Here is a 22392-nt window from a genome sequence, read left to right as displayed (position 1 = left end):
TACCTTGCACGTCTGTCCTGCCTCATTCCTTTTTACTTAGCCTGTCTTCTTGGATGTAGCCTGGCATTAGGCCTGCCTTGTGCCATACACCCTGAAAGGGGAATGCAGAACCCAAGAGCTCCCCTGGAGGCTGCCATAGTTCACACTGCTCCAGCACTTAGTGAACCACCCCTGCAGAATTAAACTTTGCAAGTCAGATGACAGGGTGCATGACTGTCTTAAACATCTGCCTTCCGGGCAGCCCCGGTGGCGCAGCGGTTTAGTGCCGCCTGCAGCCCAGGGCGTGATCCTGGAGACCCTGGATCAAGTCCCACGTCAGGCTCTCTGCATGGAGCCTGCTTCTCCCTCTGCCTGTGTCTCTGCCTCTCATTCTCTCTCTGTGTCTCTATGAATAAATAAATAAAATCTTTAAAAAAAAAAAACTGCCTTCCACTCAGGTCATGATCCCAAGGTCTTGGGATCCAGCCCTTTGTTGGGCTCCCTACTCATCAAGGAGTCTGCTTCTCTCTCTCCCTTGTCCTGCCCTCTGCTTGTGCTCTTGCACTCTCTCTCACTCTCTCTCTTTCTCTCTCTTTCAAATAAATAAATAAAATCTTAAAAAAAAAAAGTCAGATGGCAATAGGTATCACCTATAAAAAGTCTTTTACGGGCAGGTTCTATGTAGTCTCTCAGTTCCCTGTCAGCTTGACACAAGGTGCAGACGGCCCTAAATGAGAGCGGTGTTAGAGGCTAGGACAACCTCACCTTGCATTGTCTCTGAGTGGCACCAACATAAGAATCAGTGGAGGCCAAGTAAACCTCCTGCTGCTACCTTGTACCCCTTTAACATTACAGTTGCACCTCATTACAGATTGTAGCATTAGGTGTGGATGTGCCTAAGACAGTTTTCCATGTATCTGTTTACTCATTGGAATATATTCCTTTCTGGCTTCCTGGTGGGAGATCATCGCCCTGTGACTAATTGGGAACTTATAAATTCTATATGGTATATACTCACTGTCTCTAATTCTCCTTCATTCATTCTTTTTTTATCCCTCCTCTCAACCTTTTTGTTAGGAGGAACTTCAAATGCAAAAGAAAACAAGAGTACAGTGATGAACCATATCCCCTCTCAGCCACAATAGTCATCCACTAGAGGCCAGGATTGTAGAACTGCTGGCTACTTTCATTCGTTAATAACTCCATTATCATTCCAGGTTCCCTGGCCACAATCCCAGAGTTACCTTTGACACCATACTTTCTGCTATTCCCTACATCCTATCCCTCAGCCACCCTGGGGGCTGGGCCTTCTGAATGTATCCCAAATCCAACTACTTCTTGTCACTCTCACTGCAGCCACCATTGTCCAAGCTGCCATCATTTCCTACGTGTATCATTTTTGCCCTGACATTTAGCTTCTGCCTGGATCCCCTTCAGTCTATTCAACACAGCTTCCAGAATGATTTTGTTACAGCTTAAATCAGATTGTGCCCTTTTCTGCTCAAAAGACTCTAGTGGCTTTTCATTTCACTTAAGGTGAAAACTTAAATTCTTACTGTGACCTTGTAGGCTGTAAACGATTTGTCCCTTCCTCTCCTTTGTTATTTCTCTGATTTTATCTCCCTTTTTTTTTTTTTTTAAAGATTTTATTTATTTATTCATAGAGACAGAGAGATAGGCAGAGACACAGGCAGAGAGGGAGAAGCAGGCTCCATGCAGGGAGCCTGACCTGGGACTCGATCCAGAGTCTCCAGGATCACGCCCTGGGCTGCAGGCGGCGCTAACCCACTGCACCACTGGGGCTGCCCTTTATCTCCCATTTTATCTCTTATTTGTTCATGCTCCTTATTCAGCCACCCTGGCCTTGCTGCTCCAGAAACATCCAGATTGTAGCCTCAGGGCCTTTGTGCTGGTTATTCTTGCTACTAGAATAGGCCTGTGTGTTTTCTAGCACCACAAGCAGTTAACTCAATTCTGACACACTCTGTACCTGGAGAGATCATCCCATCCCACAGGTTAAGGGCTCAGTCCTATAAAGCTGTCCTACAACCCCACTTTAGATGACTGTTGCCAGTGTGAATTTTTACAGTGCTTCTGACTGCATCTAAATTGAAGAAAATAAATAAATTAATAAAAGAAATTTAAAAAGAAATTTTAAAAATGGAAGATTCTCATGACTCCCTCATCAGATTTGATTAATTTGTTGGAGTGGCTCACAGAACTTAATAGTTTACTTTCCTAGTAACTAGATTACTAGTTTATTATAAAAGGATATAACATAGGAACAGATGGAAGCAATGCGGAGGGCAAGGCATGTGGGAAGAGGCAAGAAGCCTGCATGCCCTGTGAGCACGCCACTCTCCTCAAACCTCCACGTGTTCACCAACCTTGAAGATTTTCAAACTCTCTCCTCACAGGTTTTTATGGTGGCTTCATTAAGGAGACAGGATTGATGAGAACTTTGGTCATTAGTGATTGAAGTCAACCTCCAGCCCCTCAGCCCTCCTGGGAGGTGGGGGAGGAGTGAAAGTTCCAACCCACTAATTACAGGGTTGGTTCCCCTGGCAAAGCAACCAGCCACAATCTTAGGTTACCTAGGGGCTTTTCAGTATCCACCTAATTAACACAACAAAACATCTTTATTGCTCTCCTCTCTTAGGAAATTTCCAGGGTTTTAGGACCTCTATGCCAGGAACCCAGACCTAGACCAAATGTATATTTATTATAAATCACAATATCAGGGACACCTGGGTGGCTCAGTGGTTGAGCATCTGCCTTTGGGTCAGGGCCTGATCCATGGGGCTCCCTCTGCCTATGTCTCTGCCTCTCTCTGTCTCTCATGAATAAATAAATAAAATCTTTAAATAAATCACAATATCACAAATAGCGTCTCTTCAGATATCATAGGTCTCATTCCCTCATGCCCTTCCTGTCTTAAGTGTCACCTCCCGTGGCTGCCATATTTAAAATGGTATCTCCCTGCTTCTCCTACACACTACCTCATCCTTCTCCCTGCTTTTTCTTCATACTTCTCATCAGCACTTAAAATTCTATATATTTTGCTTTCTCACCTAGTTTCTTTCTAGTCTCTCTTCCATGAAGTGGAAACTTTGTGAAGGCAGGGATATGTTTTTATTCCTCTCTTCATTGTTGCATTTCCAGACTTAGGCTTAAGGTGAACAGAGTGAATATTTCATGTTTCTCTTGCCCAGCTACCAGGTCTGCACCTTCAGCAAAGCAGTTCTGCCTGTCTGCTTTTCCATTTCAGACGGGTCAACATGTAATTTAAGGGTTCTACCCCGAGGTGTGTGGGCTTCCAGAATAGTCTGTGCTGGACTATCATAAACACCTTGAAATTGTATAGGAACTTATATGTGTGCATTTTTCTTGGGAAAATACTGCTTTTCATCAAACTCTCAGAGCTATAGGACTTAAAGGTGAAAATCATCAAACTCTCAGAGCTATAGGACTTAAAGGTGAAAATTTGAAAAGGATCCCTGGGTGGCTCAGCAGTTTGGCACCTGCCTTTGGCCCAGGGCACGATCCTGGAGTCCCGGGGTCAAGTCCTGGGTCAGGCTCCTGGCATGGAGCCTGCTTATCCCTCTGCCTGTGTCTCTGCCCCTCTCTCTCTCTCTCTCTCTCTCTCTATCATGAATAAATAAAACCTTTTAATAAAATAAAATAAATAAAATAAAATAAAATAAAATAAAATAAAATAAAACTAGTACTAGACTGAGAACCAGGAGTTGAATTTGATTCCTAAATCTGTTTACCATGTGTGTGACCTTACATAAATCCTTTCTATGAACAATGTCTTTGTCTACAAAATGTGAATAACTGCCTCTGTCATTCTCTTCTATAGAAAATCACTATAGGAAAAAAAATAAAAAAATAAAAATAAATTAAAAAAAAAAAAAGAAAATCACTATAGGGTTGAAATGAGATGCAAGTGAGAACCTTACTGACCAAAGCTTAAGGAATACCTATAGTGTACTTCATATGGACAGAGCATTTTCAAAGCATTTAATATGCATCACTGCTAATAGGCCCATTTATGTGTTGACCAAATAAGTTTCAAACTACTCTTTCTACTCAGGCACAGGCGTCTTGCTCTATTGAAGCAAGTCAGTATCCGGGAAAACTGCTGCTCCCTGTGTTGTGACGAAGTAGCAGACACACAGTTGAAGCCATGTGGACATAGGTAAGAGAGTTTGGTCATTTCTTTTGTGTATTGCATTTGGTAAAATTTCCTCCTATTCTAGAACTGCTTTTACAGCTATAGGAGAGAAAGAAATTTCCCTCTGTCCAGAGTTCCTCTAGCTAGACTCAGAATTAAATTTATTTGCTACAGATTAACAGGAGAAAATCAAATTTAGTTTTGTATATATGGGGAATCCACACAGACAAGAAATTCCAAAGACAGACAAAATGATGTAAGTATGTCTTCCTAAGCTAAGGAAAGGGGCAGAAGTCAGGAGGTAAAAAGGTGAAGAAAGCCATTAGCAGGAAGGTGAGAGGAGATGTCTGGAAAACAAAGGTTGCCCTGTTATACAGGTAAGTTTCTTAGTGTGTTAATAATTCTTTTCCTGATAACAGGTATTCTATGTAAAAATTTTTTAGACAGTTGCAGGGAAGGTACAGTCTCTTCCTGAGACTTTTTCTAGCACCTAGGACCTCGATTATTTTCAGCTCAAAGTAATCTGCTTGTCATTGTGGCCCATCCAGGAGCTGCCTGCCCTTGGACTCTATGCAGTGTTACCAGTTCCATATCTTTTTCTTTTCTTTCTTTCTTTTTTTTTTTTTTTTAAGATTTTATTTATTTATTCATGAGAGACACACAGAGAGAGAGGCAGAGACACAGGCAGAGAGAGAAGCAGGCTCCATGCAGGGAGCCCAATGTGGGACTCGATCCCGGGACTCCAGGACCACGCCCTAGGCCAAAGGCAGGAGCTAAACTGCTGAGCCACCCAGGGATCCCCCACAGTTCCATATCTGTCCATTAAAGTTTATTATATACAAAGTGGACTGAATGAGAAATTAGAGTTTGCCAGGGAAAAACATGGCTGTCTTCCAGAAAGTATCTGAAATAGAAGCTGCTTGATGGAAGGCGTCTCTTTTTATTTTTTTTTACTCAGTATTATATTTTAATACAGTTTTCACCTCGCAAAATGTAAAGATTTTTTTTTTAAGATTTTATTTATTTATCCATGAGAGACACAGAGGGATGCAGAGAAAGAGGCAGAGACACAAGCAGAAGGAGAGGCAGGCTCCACGCAGGGAGCCCGACATGGGACTTGATCCCGGGTCTCCAGGATCACACCCTGGGCTGAAGGCAGGCGCTAAACCGCTGAGCCACCCGGGCTGCCCTAAAATGTAAAGATTTTAATAATATTTATGAGCCTCTTGGGAAATCCCTTTCAATTTTATTTTTAGGGCCTCCTCATTTACTTACTATCTACCCTCCTAACCATTGAGAAGGCAACGCCTCCATCCCATCTAACCAAGTTCAGTTATAGGAGATGAACTAGAGGGCAGCCTGGATCCTATAGAAGAGTGTCCAAATATCAGCAAGAGTAACAAGTACAATGCCCCCCAAGAAGGCCTCCCCACCAAGGTTAGAAACAGAAGCTGGGTAGTGTGCCAGCCCTAATCTGGCCCAGGCATATGTGCTGAATGTGGATGAGCAGTACCGAGGGTGATGTCCAAACCAGCTCCCTGTAACTCAGCTCCCGTACCCTGCCCTGCTCTTTCTTTTTTTTCTACCTGCCCTGCTCTTTCTTTTGGCAGAGCTTTAGTCACTAGGTCTCCTGAGGGTCCAGAGCCTAGAGTGATGGACCCCAGTTTATCACCTCCAGGTGTGGCTCAGCCTGGGCCCTTCACTCTGCCTTGGTAACTTTTGCAATGGGTTGTTATCTAATTGGCTGTTAAGGGAAGTGCAGGCAGTGTATCTCATTTCACCCTTAGCTTTACCAATTTCTCTTGTGGAAGAAAAGCCCAGTGACTCCACCTGTGGCTGTTCCTTGGCATCAACTCTGCAGCCTGGAATTCTCAGTTTGAGCACCTTTGAAGATTTTAATTACTAGAGCCTCACAGGCAGATGCAAAGTTTAAAGAATGGATATCTCAACACCCTTTTTAATCTTTGTCTCTGGGAGGTTGTTGAGATCCCAAAGAGCAGTACTTGATCTTACTCAGCTTTGGGCTTTCTGGCCCTTCTCAGTGGTTTTGCACACATAGCGTGCTGATAAATGGGGGCTAAAATCTAAAAACTCAGAACCAGGTATCTTTAAGTATTAGCAGTGTCCATAGTAGATATATACAAAACAGAATCAAAAGAGGAAACCTAGAATCATAAGAAAATGTAGCTCAACTTTCTGCAGCAACAACAATTTTAAAGGGGTAGGAAGGAAGAAAGGAAATCTGGATAAACTGAATGACTTGAGCAGACCGTGGGAGATGAACAATCTAAGCATTCCTATTACCATAAAAGAAATCAAGATGATTATCAAAGCCACATTTGACACACACACACACACACACACCTGCAAAAGCACAAAGCCCAAATGGTTTCACAGATGAATTATTTCAAACTTTCAGGGAATAGATAGATTCTATATAAACTAAAAAAAAAAAAAAAAAAACAAAAAAACAAAGATTCTATATAAACTTCTCCAGACCAGGGGTGTCTAGCTGACTTAGTCCATGGAGCATGCAACTCTTGATCTTGGGGCTCTGAGTTTCAGCCCTCTGTTGGTGTAGAGATTATTTAAATGAGTAAATAAAAACTTTACAAAAAAAAAAAAAAAGCCTATCTGAGAATACATACCAAGAAATATGTGGTGCCTATGAAAAGAAAACTTTTAAACTTTATACTAAAGAATGTAGTACAAGACTCGAATAAATGGGCCTGTTCTTGAAAGAGCTCTCAGTATTGTAAAGGGGACAATTTTCCCGTAACTCCAAGTTTAATTTGGGTCAACTTTTTTTCTTCCTTCCTGGAAATAGAAATGCTAATTTAAGAGCTTACATGTTAGAAGGCAAGAAAATTGTGAAAATGAAAAGTTATGGAGGGGACCCACCCTACCTACCACATCTTAAGATCTATTAAAATAAAGGCTTATAGTTTGCTCCCAGTATATAAAAAGAATGGCAGCACAGTGGAACAGAACAGAAACCCAGAAGTGGAACTAACTACATACAAATGAAAATTTGGCATATAAAGGCTTTGTGTCAAATCTGCAGTGTGAAATGGGAATTTAATATTGGGCTGAATAGCTGTCTGGGAAAATAACATGTTCTATCCCTACGCATATATACACATCTGTAAGTTTTTGCTGTGTACATACAGACTTTACAGACTTTCTAGAAGAATCTACTTGAATTTTTGACTTCTCAGAAGAAGAAAATGGAGGATCAGAAATGAGAGGGAGACTCATTGTTGGTTTATATTTTATTGTTCATTTTTTAACGATGTGTAATGATTATACTTTCACTGAACAAACTTGTTAATATTTTAGATTAGTTGGCACATTGTCAGTTTGCCCTTTTGAAGCATTAACCTGACCAGCACTTGTATCTTTCTCCTCAGTGACCTGTGCATGGATTGTGCCTTGCAACTGGAGACCTGCCCGTTGTGTCGTAAAGAAATAGTGTCTAGAGTCAGACAGATCTCTCATATTTCATGACACACGTGAAGAGGCATCATGGACTTATTTCTACTTGATTCCAGCCAATGTTGAAGAGAAAACAAAGAAAAAAAAAAACAAACATCTCTAATCAGTTGTGCGCACATTGAAACTTATAGCCATGGCCAGATTTTATGCTAAAAATGGTAGTTTGTTAAAGACAAAATTCTCTTAGAATCTAACCCAACTTGCCAGCCCTGAGAAATTCCTTTTAAGGCCAAGGAAAGCTGAGTGCTAACAGCTAGGCCTGTGGTCCTTCCATGAAAAACGCTAGGAGACCGTGCCCTCCTGAGTGCTGAAACCACACTGGAATTCTCCATGTTGGGTGCATTTGATTGTTTAACAGGATGTATTGTCTCATTCTAAAGTTTTTATCTGGGGCAGAAGTCATTATGGAAAAGTAAACAGCTTTTCTGGGTTAAACATAACTCCCCATTGGTCACAGAGACACCGGTGTTTTAAGCGTGGATATTGCACTGCAAGACTTGAATCTATAAACTAGAACCACACAGGTCAATGCTACAAGCAACATGGAGGGCCTGAAAGAAGGTGCACAGACTGTGGAAAAAAAACCCAATTTTTGATATTTCCGTGATTCCAAAGAACATTGTAGTTTTTTTTTAACTGCAGAAAACTGGTGGTATTTTCACATTCATGGTGTTTCTATCCAGTTTCAATACCCGCATTTTCTGAGGAAAAAATGTTTTAACAATGCAGGAGGAGTTATTAAATTAATTGCAATGTTAGACTGGAGAAAATTTGGTATTTAGGGTATTTTTAAGGTACCATCAAATCAGGTTTTTTGTTTTTTGTTAAAAATTTTTTTTAAATCAGTATTGTTTTTGGAAGTAATATACTTTGAAACTCTTGAACTAACAGTCTCAAAAACTCTTAGAGGACAGTCTGAGAGCGCGTATTCCTATTGTTTTAAATAAATACATGTTTTTTGAAGAGTAAATTCAATCATGGATTGTTGCTATGTCTTCATCAAAAGTGTTAATCCCTCTCAGGGTCTCCGGTGAAGACCTTCAAGAGTTTGGTTTTTTCTCCCAGAAAATTGGAAGGTAGAATTGTAAATTCATAGAACTTATTTTATAATGGTGTACCTCAGCAGCTGCCTTTCAATTTATGCCAAGTCCTTACTGAGTTTATACTTGAATAGTAAATATGTCTTCTGAGTTTTACAGTGTCTTAAACTCAATGCACATTTTTTTTCTTCCTTCCCCACCCTTTCTTGTTTGTAATTCATTAAACTGTTCTATCACAGAGCTGATTTCCTTCCTGGCCGTACTTGTTGGGGTGCTGGATTTTTTCCATGTCTTTAGTCTTCCATAATTTCAAATATATATATAAATATATATATACACACACATATATAAATATATATATACATAAGTATATATATATATATATACACCTTCTTTAGCTTGTGAATACAGTAATTTGCATTGAAGAAATAAAACATTTATTGCCTTTTTTGACTAAGATTTCACAACTTTCATTGGTACCTGCTGCTAAGGTTCCAAGACTTCATTCTCTCAGTTTTAAGGGCTACTTTCCAAGGTAGGAGAGTCAAGTATTAGAATTAAGAAGCAAGAGTAATCGTTTACTCATCCCGCAGATCTTTGTTGAGCACCTAGTATGTTCTGGGCACTGTGCATGGTATACAAAACATCTGTTTGTGGAGCTTATGTCTGACAGTGGGGAGAAGACAATATATTTGTTTCATAAGTTGTTAGTGCCTTCAAAGATTAGGGTGCTATGAGAGAGAGAGAATGAGTAGGACTTAATTTAGATGGGTGGAAGGGGGCAGAAGAAATCTTACTGAGGAACTAACAACACTAGTAAAAACGTCAAGGAAAAAGTAGGACATGGCCAGGCATGGAGACCGAGAACAAGCTTCTAGGATTCCATAGCTATGGGAACACAGCATTGCAGGCAAAGGCCTAACTAGGAAGAAACCTCTGAGCTTCAGGATCTGATGGAAGATTCCTGAAGTTAATAAGGTAGGAACTGAGAGAGTAGAACAGTGTGCTCCCATGTTGGAGAGGTCAGGGGACTACTCATGAAGCCATGTTGAGGAATTCATATTTTATCCTAAGTGCAATAGAAAGCAAAGAGGTAAACATGGGAGTGCACCAATAATTTTAAAAGATAGCTCTAGCATCTATGTGGAGAATGGACAAGGTAGGGGTGAGGAAGGAGCAGTGCAGGGCAGAGAACAAGCAAAACAGGGAAATAGTAAAATAGTAGGGAGACTTTGAAGTCCAGCAGACAGGTGAGGGTGGTCTTATAAATTCAGTGGAGAAAAGTGGACAGAATTAATAGGTCATCTCAGAAATCAAATGCAAGAGTCTATTAGATTTCTAAAAATCTACTCTTGAATTTTGTTCATAAGATAGCCTTTTCCAATTCTTTACTAGACAATAAGACAAAAGGACTTCAATACTAAGTTACTTGGGATGGGAGCAAAGTTGTAATCTTGGAGCTGCTGCAACGGGAAAGACCACATAGAAGAGAAAAAAAAAATGGGAATAGCAAGTAATGTAGAAGGGAATAAACTGTAGATCAATATTCTGCACTGCATGTAAGCATTTTAAGAGAAATTGAAAGCTAGGCTTTTACTGATACCACAGAGAAAAAATTAAATGCTGGCATTTCTTCAGTGATTTTTAAAGATTTTATTTATTCATGAGAGACACAGAGAGAGAGGCAGAGACAGGCAGAGGGAGAAGCAGGCTCCATGCAGGGAGCCGGGCATGGAACTCAATCCTGGGTCTCCAGGATCATTACCTGGGCTGAAGGCAGCGCTAAACCACTGAGCCACCCAGGCTGCCCTCTCAGTGATTTATTGGAGAAATGCTCCCAGGGTTCCAGCCAAAAAAAAAATTTTAATGAATTGCTATCTTTTTGGAATGATACTGATAAAGCAAGGTAAAGTTATGGTGCCTTTTGCACACCAGAAAACAAGGATTCAATCAAATCAAAATTTCATTTGCAGAAAATGACTTTTGCATGAATTTCAGATATCTTGAATCCAGGAAACTGTTCAGCTCTTTCCAAGATAGTCTTTTTTTTTTTTTAAGATTTTATTTATTTATTCATGACAGAGAGAGGCAGAGACACAGGCAGAGGGAGAAGCAGGCTCCATGCAGGGAGCCTGACGTGGGACTCGATCCTGGGATTCCGGGATCAGACCCTGGGCTGAAGGCGGCGCTAAACTGCTGAGCCACCCAGGCTGCCCAGATAGTCCATTTTTTATTCATTCACTTAAAACAATTGTTTTTAATATTTTATTTGAGAGAGAAATAGTGTCAAGAGTACGAAGAGGGAGAGGAGCAGAGGGAAAGGGACAAGCAAACTCTGCACTGAGCGTGGAGCTTGACAGGGGTGCTCCATCTCAGGACCCTGAGATCATGACCTGAGCCAAAATCAAGAGTTGGGTAGTTCACCAACTGAACCACCCAGGCCAGATCATAATCTCATTGGTTGTGGGATCAAGCCCCCTACCTGGCTACTCCCTCACCTGGGAGTCTGCTCGATTCTCTACCCCCCAAAATAAGTCTTAAATTGTTTTTTTTTTTTAAGATTTTATTTATTCATGAGAGACACAGAAAGAGAGGTAGAGACACAGAGGAAGGAGAAGCAAGCTCCAGGCAAGGAGCCCAACGTGGAACCCAATCCTGGGAATCCAGGTTCAGGCCCTGAGCCAAAGGCAGCCACTCAACCACTGAGCCACCCAGGCATCCCTTAAAATTTTTTTTAATGCTTACCCACAAAGGATTTAAGAAATGACTATTGGGACGCTTGGATGGCTCAGTGGTTGAGCGTCTGCCTTCGGCTCAGGGCATGATCCTGGGTCCAGAGATTGAGTCCCACATTGGGCTCCCTGTGAGAGGCCTGCTTGTCCCTCTGTCTGTCTCTGCCTCTATGTCTCTCATGAATAGATAAATAAAATCTTTTAAAAAAAAGAAATTATTAATGTAAAACATAATATATTCAAGTGAGTCTTAAATTTTTTCTTTAAAGGCCACCATTCTGTTTTAGCAGAAAAACATGTTCTGATTTCTAGGAGTATTGTTTGACAGCTCAGGGATTGGAGCCATATATAGCATGACAGTTAAACATACCTTGGGAGTAAGCCTGGACCCAGTTCCAGCTCAATGATGCCACTTATCACCCATTTGCAAGTACTTCTAAGCCTTTGTTTCTTAATCTATAAGATAATACCTTTAGGAGTTGTTTCTTTTTTTTCTCATAGAGTTTCAAGTATTTCAAAAAGAGACCATGTATATAAATATATGCTTAGCACAGTAACTGGCACATGCCTGAGTAAATGGGTACCTATTATTATCTTTGTGCCCATTTGTTCTTCAAGCCAGACATGGTAGGGCACCTGGGTGGCTCCATCGGTTAAGCGGCTGATTTTGGCTAAGGTCATGGTCTCAGGATCCTGGGATCCAGCCCCATGTTGGGCTCCCTGCTCAGCAAAGAGTCTGCTTGTCCCTCTCCCTCTGCCTCAGCCCTTCCCCCGTTTGTGCTCTGTCTCTCAAATAAATAAAATCTTAAAACAAGACAAAACTCAGAAATGGTAAAGTGGAATTAGCCACAAATTCTTTGACATCTTTCCCATCTACAGATGAAGTTTAAGCCCCCTCTCCTAAAATCTGGATGGACTTCATGTCTATTTGACTAATAGAAGTCAGTGGAAGTGACACTGTGCCAGTTTCCAGTCCCTAAGTGGCTGGCAATTTCCAATTCCTGTCTCTTGAAATATTTGTTTTTGGACCCAGCCACCATGGTGTGAGAAAACTCAACCATCTCTGGGAAGACTTAAATGGAGAGAAACTGAAGACACCCCCCCCCCCACTCCCTGCCAACCAGTAGTCCTCTGACCAACATCCACAGCTGAGCTCCCAGGCAAGAGCCAACAATGATTTGCCAGACATGTGAGTGAGCATGCTGGAAGAGGCTCCTCTAGCCCCATTCCAGCTGCCCCAACTGATGCCAAGTAGAACAGAGACTGTCACTACCAAGTCCTGCCCAAATTGCAGATTGCTAAGCACAATAATTGTTGTGTTGTCACTAAATTTTTGGGTAGTTTGTAATAGCAATAGATATCCAGAACAGCTGAAATCATTTCCTACTCCACTCTGATTGCATATGATTCAGAAGTAGAAAAATGGTGAGCACGTTCATTTAGTCCAGAAGAAATAAGTGGTTTATAGAGAAAATAGGTCATGAGGAAATGCTGAGTTTGCTTTGAGCTGCAAAACCATCACTTGCCTTAAATATAACTCAGTCTAGTTAATCAGCAAACCTTTATAGATACCTGTCTTCTATTTGGTGCTAAATATAATAGCTCTGAGATCTGATCTCATTCACTCTGGATACAACTCTCTTGGTAACCATTTTTAGTTCCAGATCCCACTGTTTGTTTTTTAAGATTTTATTTATTCATGAGAGACACAGAGCAAGAGACAGGAGCAAGAAAGAGCAAGAGGGAGGAGCAGGCTCCATGCAGGGAGCCCGAAGTGGGACTTGATCCCGGGTCTCCAGGATCACGCCCTGGGCTGAAGGCGGCACTAAACCGCTGAGCCACCCGGGCTGCCCCCAGATTCCACTGTTAACTATTTTTTAAAATGTTATTTGAGAGGGCAGTCCTGGTGGCTCAGCGGGCGTGATCCTGGAGACCCGGGATCAAGTCCCACGTCGGGCTCCCTGCATGGAGCCTGCTCCTCCCTCTGCCTGTGTCTCTGCCTCTCTCTATGTGTCTCTCATGAATGAATAAATTAAATCTTTAAAAAATAAATGTTATTTGAGAGAGTGAGACAGCAAGCATGAGTGAGCGAGGGAGGGGCAGAAGGGGAGAGAGAGGGACAAGTAGACTCTTGTTTGGTGGGGGAGGGCTCAATCCCATGGCCTGGAGATCACCATCTGAGCCAAAACCACAGTGGGATACCAAACCCATTGAGCCACCCAGGTACCCCTCACTGAGATCTATTTCATGTCCATTCAAAATGTCAATTCACTCAGGCTGGCCATCTTGACCCTCAGATCAAACCTTCACTGCAGACACGTACCACACATTTGGCCCAAGGGTATAACACAACCAAAGACACATAAGGCCTCATGGTCCAATCCTGAGAAATCAGCTCCAGGCACCTGGGTGGCTCAGGGGCCGAGGGTTTGCCTTTGGCTCAGGTCGTGATCCTGGGGTCCGGGGTCGAGTCCTGCCTCAGGCTCCCCTCAGAGAGCCTGCTTCTCCCTCTACCTGTCTATGCTTCTGCGTCTCTCGTGAATAAAATCTTTAATAAACAAAGAGAAATCAGCTCTCGGGAATCCTTTTGCAAAATTTGAGTTTGGGAGGGGAGTTTTCCTGGAACACAATTATCCCATTTCTGATTACATTGGTTCAGTGATTGTCAACTTTTATTGCGCCTAATTAGCCAAGAAACTAATAACTGCTTGCCGAATAATGTTTATGATATGAATATTATCTTTATGATGTAAATTCCACAAAAGGTTGCAACTGTCTTGTAAGAGGTCTGCATTATTATTTTTTTTTTTTAATTTTTTTTTTAATTTATTTATGATAGTCACAGAGAGAGAGAGAGGCAGAGATATAGGCAGAGGGAGAAGCAGGCTCCATGCACCGGGAGCCCGATGTGGGATTCGATCCCGGGTCTCCAGGATCGCGCCCTGGGCCAAAGGCAGGCGCCAAAGCGCTGCGCCACCCAGGGATCCCGAGGTCTGCATTATTAGATTCAAAAGCTAAGGGATTGGCACTCAAGAAATCTGCAGTTTACAGTGCTCTTACAACCCACTTTAATCTTTTTAAAAGATTTAGAGAGCGAGCAAGCACGGGGGGCCGGCGTTAGGGCGGCGGGAGATGGAGAGAGAATCTCCGGCGGACGCCACGCTGAGCGCGGAGCGCACGCAGGCCTGGGTCTCCATCCCGGGAACACGGCCTGGGCGGAAATCCAGAGTCCCACCCTAGGCCACTGAGCCTCCCAGGCGCCCCCTATTTAATCTTCTTAAATCCTGTAATTTATCCCCAAGTTGCAAGCGAAACTGCGGTCCTCAGCTTCCATTCCTTCCTCCTTAAGAGGGGACGACGCGAGAGTTAACCGCCACCAACCCAGAGGACGCTCCGGGAACAGGCGGCCGCTGAGGCTCAAGGCCTGCCCCCGCGCCTCTCTCCCTTTCCTCACTTCCGCTCCCCACTTTGCCCCGCCCCCGGCGTCGGGCAGCGCGCGCCTGTGATTGGCTCTCGGGAAGCGCGAGGCGGCGGAAGCGGTTGTGGTGGCCATGGTGACGGGAGGCGGGGCGCGGCGCCGGGCTGTGGGTAACTGACGCCCGGACCCCGCGGCGAGTGCGGCGGGCGCCGAGAGGCCTGGCCGGGCGCGGGGGCCCGGGCGGCTCGTGGCCGCCGCCGGGGAGCCTGAGGCCTGAGGCCCGGGCCGTGAGCGGCCGCGGCGTCGGCGGCGAGGCCTCCCGGATGCGGGCTGGGGCTCTACGGAGCAGAGCGGAGGCTGGGCCCGGGCCGCGGGCGGGGTAAGGCCGACGGGCGCGCTCGCCCCGCGGGTGGATGCGGCGGCGGCGGCGGCGGCGATGGACGCCCTAGAGGAAGAGAGCTTCGCGCTGTCGTTGTGAGTGACGCCGCCCGGCGCTGCCGGCGCTCGCCCGGGCCTCCGCCCCGTGCAGTGGGGGTGTCCGGGAGGGCCGGGAGCGGGGTGAGGGGCCGCCGCCGACCGCGCGGCTGCAGCGGCCTCCCTGCTGAGGCCTGGAGGCCGCGGGGGGGGGGGGAGGGGGGGGAGCGACGGTGGTGAAGCTCCGACCCTCCGTCGTCAGCAGAGCCCGGCGGCCTTGAGCTGCCGAGGCCGAGCACGGGGCGGAGGACCCGCCACCACCTCGGGGACTCCCGGGCCTGTCGCCCTCCGCCAGTGTGTCGCTGGCGCCGGGCCCGCGCTCGCAGGCCGCTCGGTGTGCGCTGATGGCGACACCCTGGGGGCGGGCGGGCCGTCGCTCCCTTTACCTGCCCCTGTCGTAGTTCCTCGTGTCAGGACAGGTTTTCCGAAAGTGGAGACATTCATTGAGCTTCGATGTCACCAACGTGTCAAACGTATCGCCCTGTTTGGAATCGCTCCCTTAGACGATCATCATTCTTAGTGGTTGAAGCTGGGTGATGGGAAGTTCGTTTTGCGGTTTCTTTTTTAGGCATGTTTAAAATGTCCTTGATATATTTTTTAAGCGGATTCTTTGAAACAGCACCTAATGGCGGTATATATTTTTCAGCTCTTCTGCCTCTGATGCAGAATTCGACGCTGTGGTTGGATATTTAGAGGACATCATCATGGGTAAGCTTCCTTGAGCCGCGGTCTAACCTGTGCCCTCTGTAGTTCTTACCCCCTTGCAGTTTGGAGTTCATTTTGAGAGAAAACAGCAAGCTGCGAATCAGTTTCAACGTAGCACAGAGTAATATGGAGCCTTGCTGTGATTTTTGAGGCAAACATCCCCCACTGCTTCAACAGTAACCATGGATTTAGGTCCTAGAAGGGATTTACGGAGGGGATGGGGCCCTAGACGTTAGGAAGCTCTTGGCACAGCCTACCTTATTTCAGAGTAAGAGGAATTCCATTTTTCAGTTTTGAGCTTTAACGTTTTCATCACATAAACCACAGCCCAATACCATAGTCATAGCACACATGTCCATGAAGAAAATAAAGCGCCATAGTTCAGCTGGTTCTGGTTCTGTATTTTCCTGGGTTCTGAGGCTTGCTTTGTGCATTAACTTGGGTGCACACAGGCCTGCTAATAAGCAGTGACAGGCACCCAAGGTTTAAGACAAATACGTGGGGGAGAAAAACTTTGAGAAAATTCAGAGTTTTCTTCAAATTAGGCAAAAAAGGACTGCGTTAGTTTAGTGGTCCTAGCAGTGTTTCTCAGTCTAGTTTAGTCTGAAAATGACTGACCCAAGCTTTTATATTTTCAGGTCCCAAAAAGGTTCACACTTTAAATATTTCACCAGTAAGCCCTTGTCCTCTGTGACTCTGACGGTTTCTGGGAGAATCCCAAGGAATACTTCTGAGTTCTTTTGCCCTTTTGGGCACCCTGTGCCATGGGAAAAGGACCCTTTTTTAAGCTCAGGGTATTTATCCTAAAGTCTGGGTCATTTGTGAAGCTTTCCTTTTACTTTCAGAAGTAATATTCTCTTCACTTGCTAACGTTCCCTGTTCTCTCACATTCAAGTGTTTGCTATAAACTAATCTCTATGCTAGTCCTTATCTGAATTCCACTTGGCAATCCTTTATGATAGGTACTTTGATCATCCTCATTTTCTAGTCGACAAAACTGGGGCTTAGAGATACTAGGAAGTGTGCCAAGGTCACACAATTCAAGTGGCTGAGCTAGGATCAGAGCCCATGTGCTTAATCACTGCACTGTTACAGCTGCTGAAATCATATTATAAGAGAACCCATTCCTTTGTGGAAAAGGCATGTGAAGGAGCTCCCAAGCCACCCTGAATTGGGTGTCTTTAAAATGGACCAAAGAATGGTGGTCATGGTTGCATAACAATGGGGATGTACTTAATGCCACCAAACCACACTCAAAAATAGTTAAAATGGTGAATTTTTTGTGAGGTATATGTTACCACATTTTTAAAAATACTAATACTTATTATTAATAAAAAGACTGGATCGGGCTTTTTGAACACTGGTATCCTATTGAACACTTCCTTAAAGCATCTTTAGCTTTCCCTCTCCTAGATCCTGGCCATTGAGAAAGCACTTGTGCTGGCAGAGAATTCCTGCCTGTTTATAAATCAGAATGGTTTTTAGTTTCCAATAAAAAGCGTAACATTTTCTTACTGTGGTTCAGATGACGAGTTCCAGTTACTACAGAGGAATTTCATGGACAAGTACTATCAGGAGTTTGAAGACACAGAAGAGAATAAACTCACCTACACGCCTATTTTTAATGAATATGTAAGTGGTTTTGTTTCCCTCCCCCTGAGATTAGTAGGAGTTCTTTAAAATGTGAGTTGAAAACCAAAAGATGTTGACATATGCTGGACTTTGAGAAGCTGCCACCTGTCAGGAATTGTTTAGAATCCGGTTTAGTTCTCATCTGTTGCTTTTCCTCCGCAGCATTTGGTGGCTTTCATCCAACTTGTTTTTTGTTTTTTTTGTTTTTTTAGATTTTATTTATTTACTTATGAGAGACACGGGGAGAGAGGCAGAGACACAGGCACAGGGAGAAGCAGGCTCCATGCAGGGAGCCCGACACAGGACTCCGGGTCTCCAGGATCACGCCCTGGGCTGCAGGTGGCGCTAAACCGCTGCGCCACCAGGGCTGCCCCATCCAACTTACTTTAAAAAAGAAGTTTGGCTTGATCATACTCCTGTCTTCAGTTAGAACATATGGGTTCACTGTACCTTGCATTGATATGCTTTTGACCTTTGGACTTGGGACACACACTACAGCTGACCCTTAAACACTATGGGGACTTGGGGTGCCGATGCCCCTGTGGTCAAAAATCCCCATATAACTTTCTGACTTCTCAAAAACATAACTACTTGTAGCCTGTTGACTGGAAGCCTTACCAATAACAAATTGTTGATAAACACGTATTTTGTATAGGTATTCTATACTGTATTAAAGGAAACTGGAGAAAAGAAAATGTTACTAAAATCATAAAGAGAAATTACAGTTAAAGTACTGTATTATATTTATAAAACAAAGACAAAAAACCCATGTCTGTGTGGAGACACACAGTTCAGACCCTCTCTATTAAGCATCAACTGTGTTTTTTGCTACAACACATCCAGTCAGACATGGCATGACTGTTAGGTGGAAGTGAAAACCAAGACCAAGATCATTAATCAGTTGGTGGGGAGACCACGACCAGAACCCAGGAGTCTCAACTCTGGACCCTTGCTGAGGCCTGGAGTTACCCTCTTGGTACGATATCCTCTGTCTGAGCAAAGGTTGAGTCTCCGGGATTTTCTTAGCCTTAGAAGCATGACATCCTGGATGGTTTCCTCCAGCCAAGCCTCAACATATATAGAACCTGTGATTACCTCCAGCAGTATGCCTCTTTGCCCCCCCCCCCCTTTTTTTTTAAAGATCTTTTTTTTTTTTTTTTAAAGATTTTATTTATTTATTCATGATAGTCACAGAGAGAGAGAGAGAGAGGCAGAGACACAGGCAGAGGGAGAAGCAGGCTCCATGCACCGGGAGCCCGACGTGGGATTCGATCCCGGGCCTCCAGGATCGCGCCCTGGGCCAAAGGCAGGCGCCAAACCGCTGCGCCACCCAGGGATCCCTTTTTATTTATTCATGAGACAGGCAGAGACACAGGCAGAGGGAGAAGCAGGCTCCCCACAGGGAGCCTGATGCGGAACTCCATCCCAGGAACCCAAAAACCGAGGATCACGACCTGAGCCAAAGGCAGACGCTCAGCCACTGAGCCACTCAGGCACCCCTGTCCGTTCTTTTTTAATAGATTCCATCTGCCCAAGGAAAAAGGCTCCATTTACTTCATTACTCACTTCCTACCACGGGGGGTTGGGAGCCCTGGTGTCCGCTGCCTCCACCTATCTCAGCACCTTCCCCTTCCCCATGTGAGCCAGGGCACGTGCTCAGTGAGGACAAGCGCCCTATTTGGGTTCCTTAGTTTCCCCAGCGCTCACCATGGAGCCTGGCACATAGAATAGGCTCTTAGGAAGTGTTTGCAAAGGCCTAGAGCCCAGACTTCTCTGAAAAGCAGCCTTGTTTTCCTAAAACCACGATCCCTTCCACTGTTGCAGATTTCTTTGGTAGAAAAGTATATTGAAGAACAGCTGCTGGAGCGGATTCCTGGGTTTAACATGGCGGCTTTCACAACAACTTTACAGTGAGTTGCGCTTAACTCTGCACTTGTATCTTTTTTCACCTTCCTCCTCCTTCACTCTGAAAAAAAGGCCCTCTTTTTAATTTTTTTTATTTTTGCTCCAGTGCATGAACATGAAGGGTGGCAGCACTCAGTGGTTGGGTCCTGGGTGGGAGGCCCTCACAACCCTCTAGTGGGATCTTGAAGAGACAGAGTCTGTTTTAGCCTGTTGTGAAAAGGCCATCCTTTTCCTCCGCAGGCACCATAAAGATGAAGTGGCAGGCGACATATTTGACATGCTGCTCACGTTTACAGATTTCCTGGCTTTTAAAGAAATGTTTCTGGACTACAGAGCAGTAAGTCACTCTTGCTCACTTTGTTAGCCACATCAAAGCACTAAGGAAATGTCAAGTAGAAACTTGGTTTCTCCCCACCACTGGCTGGCTATCAGTCTGGCAGCTAACCAGGTGTCAGAAGAGCAAGCTACTGTCCTCCAAGCAGGACCCAGCACCCTTACTGAGGGACTATATTGTCGTGTTTTGTTGTAACAAGTCCCAGGTACCTCTTACCATAAATAATCAAAAGGACAAAACTGAAAAGCAGGTCTAATTACCTTGCCTCTCTTCTAATGCAGGCTCTTCATAGGAAAAAATCTATTTCTGTGAAAAGAGGTGACACTTTTTAAAGAATGACTGGGGCAGTGCTGAACCAGAATGCAAAATAACCTCCTTCCCCCTCCTGTGTGCTCCTCTGTGGCCACCCTCTCAGCCTGAGCACCTCCTCCCCCATGCCAGAGGCAGAGTTCTGACCTAGAAAAGGACTTTTATTTTTCCCCTATTCCTTGCCTCTTAGGATTATTTCTTTTCTAACCCAGGAAAAAGAAGGTCGGGGACTGGACTTAAGCAGTGGTTTAGTGGTGACTTCATTGTGCAAATCATCTTCTGTGCCAGCTTCCCAGAATGACCTGCGGCCCTAGGTCCCACCACCAGGCAATGGGATCTTTCTGGACGTTGCCAGCCCAATAGACTGGAAGAGGCTCTGGCTAATGTGACAATACCCATTGGAAAGACTGACTCTGTTTTACAACTCATTAATGTTAAGTATTGATGGGTCAGAAGACAATCCACTGACCCTACAGAGACCCTGAAGCACCTTCTCGTGTTCGGTAATCCTACCACTCCTCCCCGAGCAGACCCCCTGCCTCAGGCCTCTGCGTCAGGCCCTTCTGGAGCAAGCCCAAGGCGGGCATCACACCGGGGCCTCTTTCCCTGATATACATGCTGGTAGGTCAGAAGCATTTGGAAGAACCCATCCTCTCTGGCCCACTTTGGCTCAGCAGGCTCTGCATGTCCATCAGGCTCTTGTGTGCTCACAGCCTTCTGTATGCATCGTTTCATCAGACCTGCAGCCTCAAAAGGGGGTTCTTCCTGTTGGGGAACATTTCCCTAGGCTGTTAATCAAGCCAGCCGCCTGGCTGAGCTCCCTGCCACATCCCAGCTAGCCTCGGCTCTAGGAATCAGCTGAGGATTCAGTCCTGTACCTGAAGCTCCATGTGAAAATCAGTTTCTTGTCTTTCACTTCGCAGTCCTTGCATCACTGTCTTCTGCTAGTCCTTGATGTAGTCTGTTTCTAGAATCCTCTTAAGCATTTTTTAGAAAAATATTTTTATAGGTAAATACTCAGGCTAACCTAGTGGATATAATCTTGGAGCCTCCATGATTACCCACTTAAAGATCAAAGTATTATATGCTGTGTGCTTTTTAGCTGTTAGTGCTATGAAAGCAAAAAGGCTTTCTTTGTTGGCGTGCCTGGTTTACTGGGCGCCAACGAGTGTGTGCTTATGCTGGAAGTAGGCTAAAAGGTCTCCCTTTCTTACAGCATGTTAAGTGTTTGTACAGGTTTCTGAAATCCCTTTCCATATAAATCATTTTGTTAGGTGTTCTGTTGGGGGTAGGGTCTCTGTAGTTGCCTCCTCCTGTCAGAATCTGCCTGCCAAGATGGTGTTCCACTGAGCTAGCTCAGCAGAAGTAGGAGAGCAGACAGCTTCACTGGTCATCTGTAGGCTTTGACGTAGCACAATGTTTCAGAGAAATTACTGACCAGAAAAGACATATCATACCTCTAGAAAGAAAAAGCATAGTGTATTTCAATTCCCAATGTGTACCTTCTATATTTTTTCCCTAAGTAAAAACAAGACTCTACTGATTTCAGTTGGCTGTTGTGGTTTTAAAGTATGAGCTATAGACTGTGTTTTTCTGTACTAATGTGTGGCGCTTATTAAATACTTTTGTACCATAAGTAAACTTGGAAGTACATTGCAAGAACCATGATTCTTCAGAGTCCTCCCCTTTCTTCACTGTCACCGTTGGGTCACTGCTACTTTGGTCTTCCAAGCCAAAGGCACTCTCAGCCAGCTTTTGCAAATGCTGCCACTCCTAGCCTTTTGCTTCTTGCCCTTTTTATAGAGGATTACGCCACTATAGAGAACTATGCTGTAGTCCTCTAATGTTTGAAGTACTTGACGAAGACCTGTTGGTCTGTCTGCCTAGTTGACACAGGCCACAAATGTGTACAAGTGCAAAGAATCAGTTACAAGAAAATAAATGAGAACAGAGGCAAATGATTCTTTTCCACTCGGAAAAAAAAGCAAGCAAGCCTGTCGTAGCTAAATATTAGCAGATACGCTTTCTGATTTCTCATAAGGTTTCTAATTTTAGAAACCTGTCTCTGTCCACACAGCAACTTCTGTCCTTGTGTCACTTTTGTTGGAGCTGAGGGCTGGTTTGGAGTGTGAAACCTGCCCAGGTTCAGACAGCTGCACTGTCTTACTGCTGTGGACTCCTCACTGGCTGGA

The 22392-nt window shown here is 44.4% G+C and overlaps 2 protein-coding genes across 12 annotated transcripts in view; both read left to right on the top strand.

The window, feature by feature from the left end:
• RSPRY1 (ring finger and SPRY domain containing 1) overlaps positions 1 to 8931 on the top strand; it is a 46351-nt gene extending 37420 nt beyond the window's left edge. For all 7 annotated transcript variants that reach the window (XM_072826980.1, XM_072826986.1, XM_072826981.1 and 4 more), the window contains 2 exons: positions 4076 to 4180; positions 7567 to 8931. In XM_072826980.1, coding sequence (XP_072683081.1) covers positions 4076 to 4180; positions 7567 to 7663 — 202 coding nt within the window. In that variant the 3' untranslated portion in view covers positions 7664 to 8931. The remainder of the gene's footprint in view (positions 1 to 4075; positions 4181 to 7566) is intronic.
• A 6124-nt stretch (positions 8932 to 15055) lies between these two features.
• Positions 15056 to 21868, top strand: ARL2BP (ARF like GTPase 2 binding protein). Of its 5 annotated transcripts, none has more exons than XM_072826978.1 (6): positions 15056 to 15315; positions 15962 to 16023; positions 17546 to 17652; positions 19477 to 19562; positions 19798 to 19894; positions 20173 to 21868. In XM_072826978.1, exons 1-6 carry the CDS (start codon positions 15278 to 15280, stop codon positions 20221 to 20223), a joined length of 441 nt encoding a protein of 146 aa, XP_072683079.1. In that variant the 5' UTR covers positions 15056 to 15277; the 3' UTR covers positions 20224 to 21868. The 5 variants fall into 5 exon arrangements, with proteins under 5 accessions (XP_072683079.1, XP_072683076.1, XP_072683078.1 ...); XM_072826975.1 differs by having other exon boundaries at positions 15058 to 15315; positions 20391 to 21868; XM_072826977.1 differs by having other exon boundaries at positions 15073 to 15315; positions 20413 to 21868.
• The last annotated feature ends 524 nt before the right edge of the window (positions 21869 to 22392 follow it).

This window comes from Canis lupus, chromosome 5 (genome assembly GCF_048164855.1).
Source record: "Canis lupus baileyi chromosome 5, mCanLup2.hap1, whole genome shotgun sequence".
Classification (NCBI taxonomy): domain Eukaryota; kingdom Metazoa; phylum Chordata; class Mammalia; order Carnivora; family Canidae; genus Canis; species Canis lupus.
Note: the sequence above shows the minus strand (reverse complement) of the source record. Positions and strands in the feature narration are given on the sequence as shown.

Excerpts from the sequence above, each read along its gene's own strand:
- ARL2BP (XM_072826975.1), top strand. The coding sequence starts at position 15,278 with ATGGACGCCCTAGAGGAAGAGAGCTTCGCGCTGTCGTT. Across the intron at positions 16,024-17,545 it reads TTTAGAGGACATCATCATGG|ATGACGAGTTCCAGTTACTA; the intron begins GTAAGCTTCCTT and ends ACTGTGGTTCAG. Across the intron at positions 17,653-19,476 it reads CGCCTATTTTTAATGAATAT|ATTTCTTTGGTAGAAAAGTA; the intron begins GTAAGTGGTTTT and ends CCACTGTTGCAG.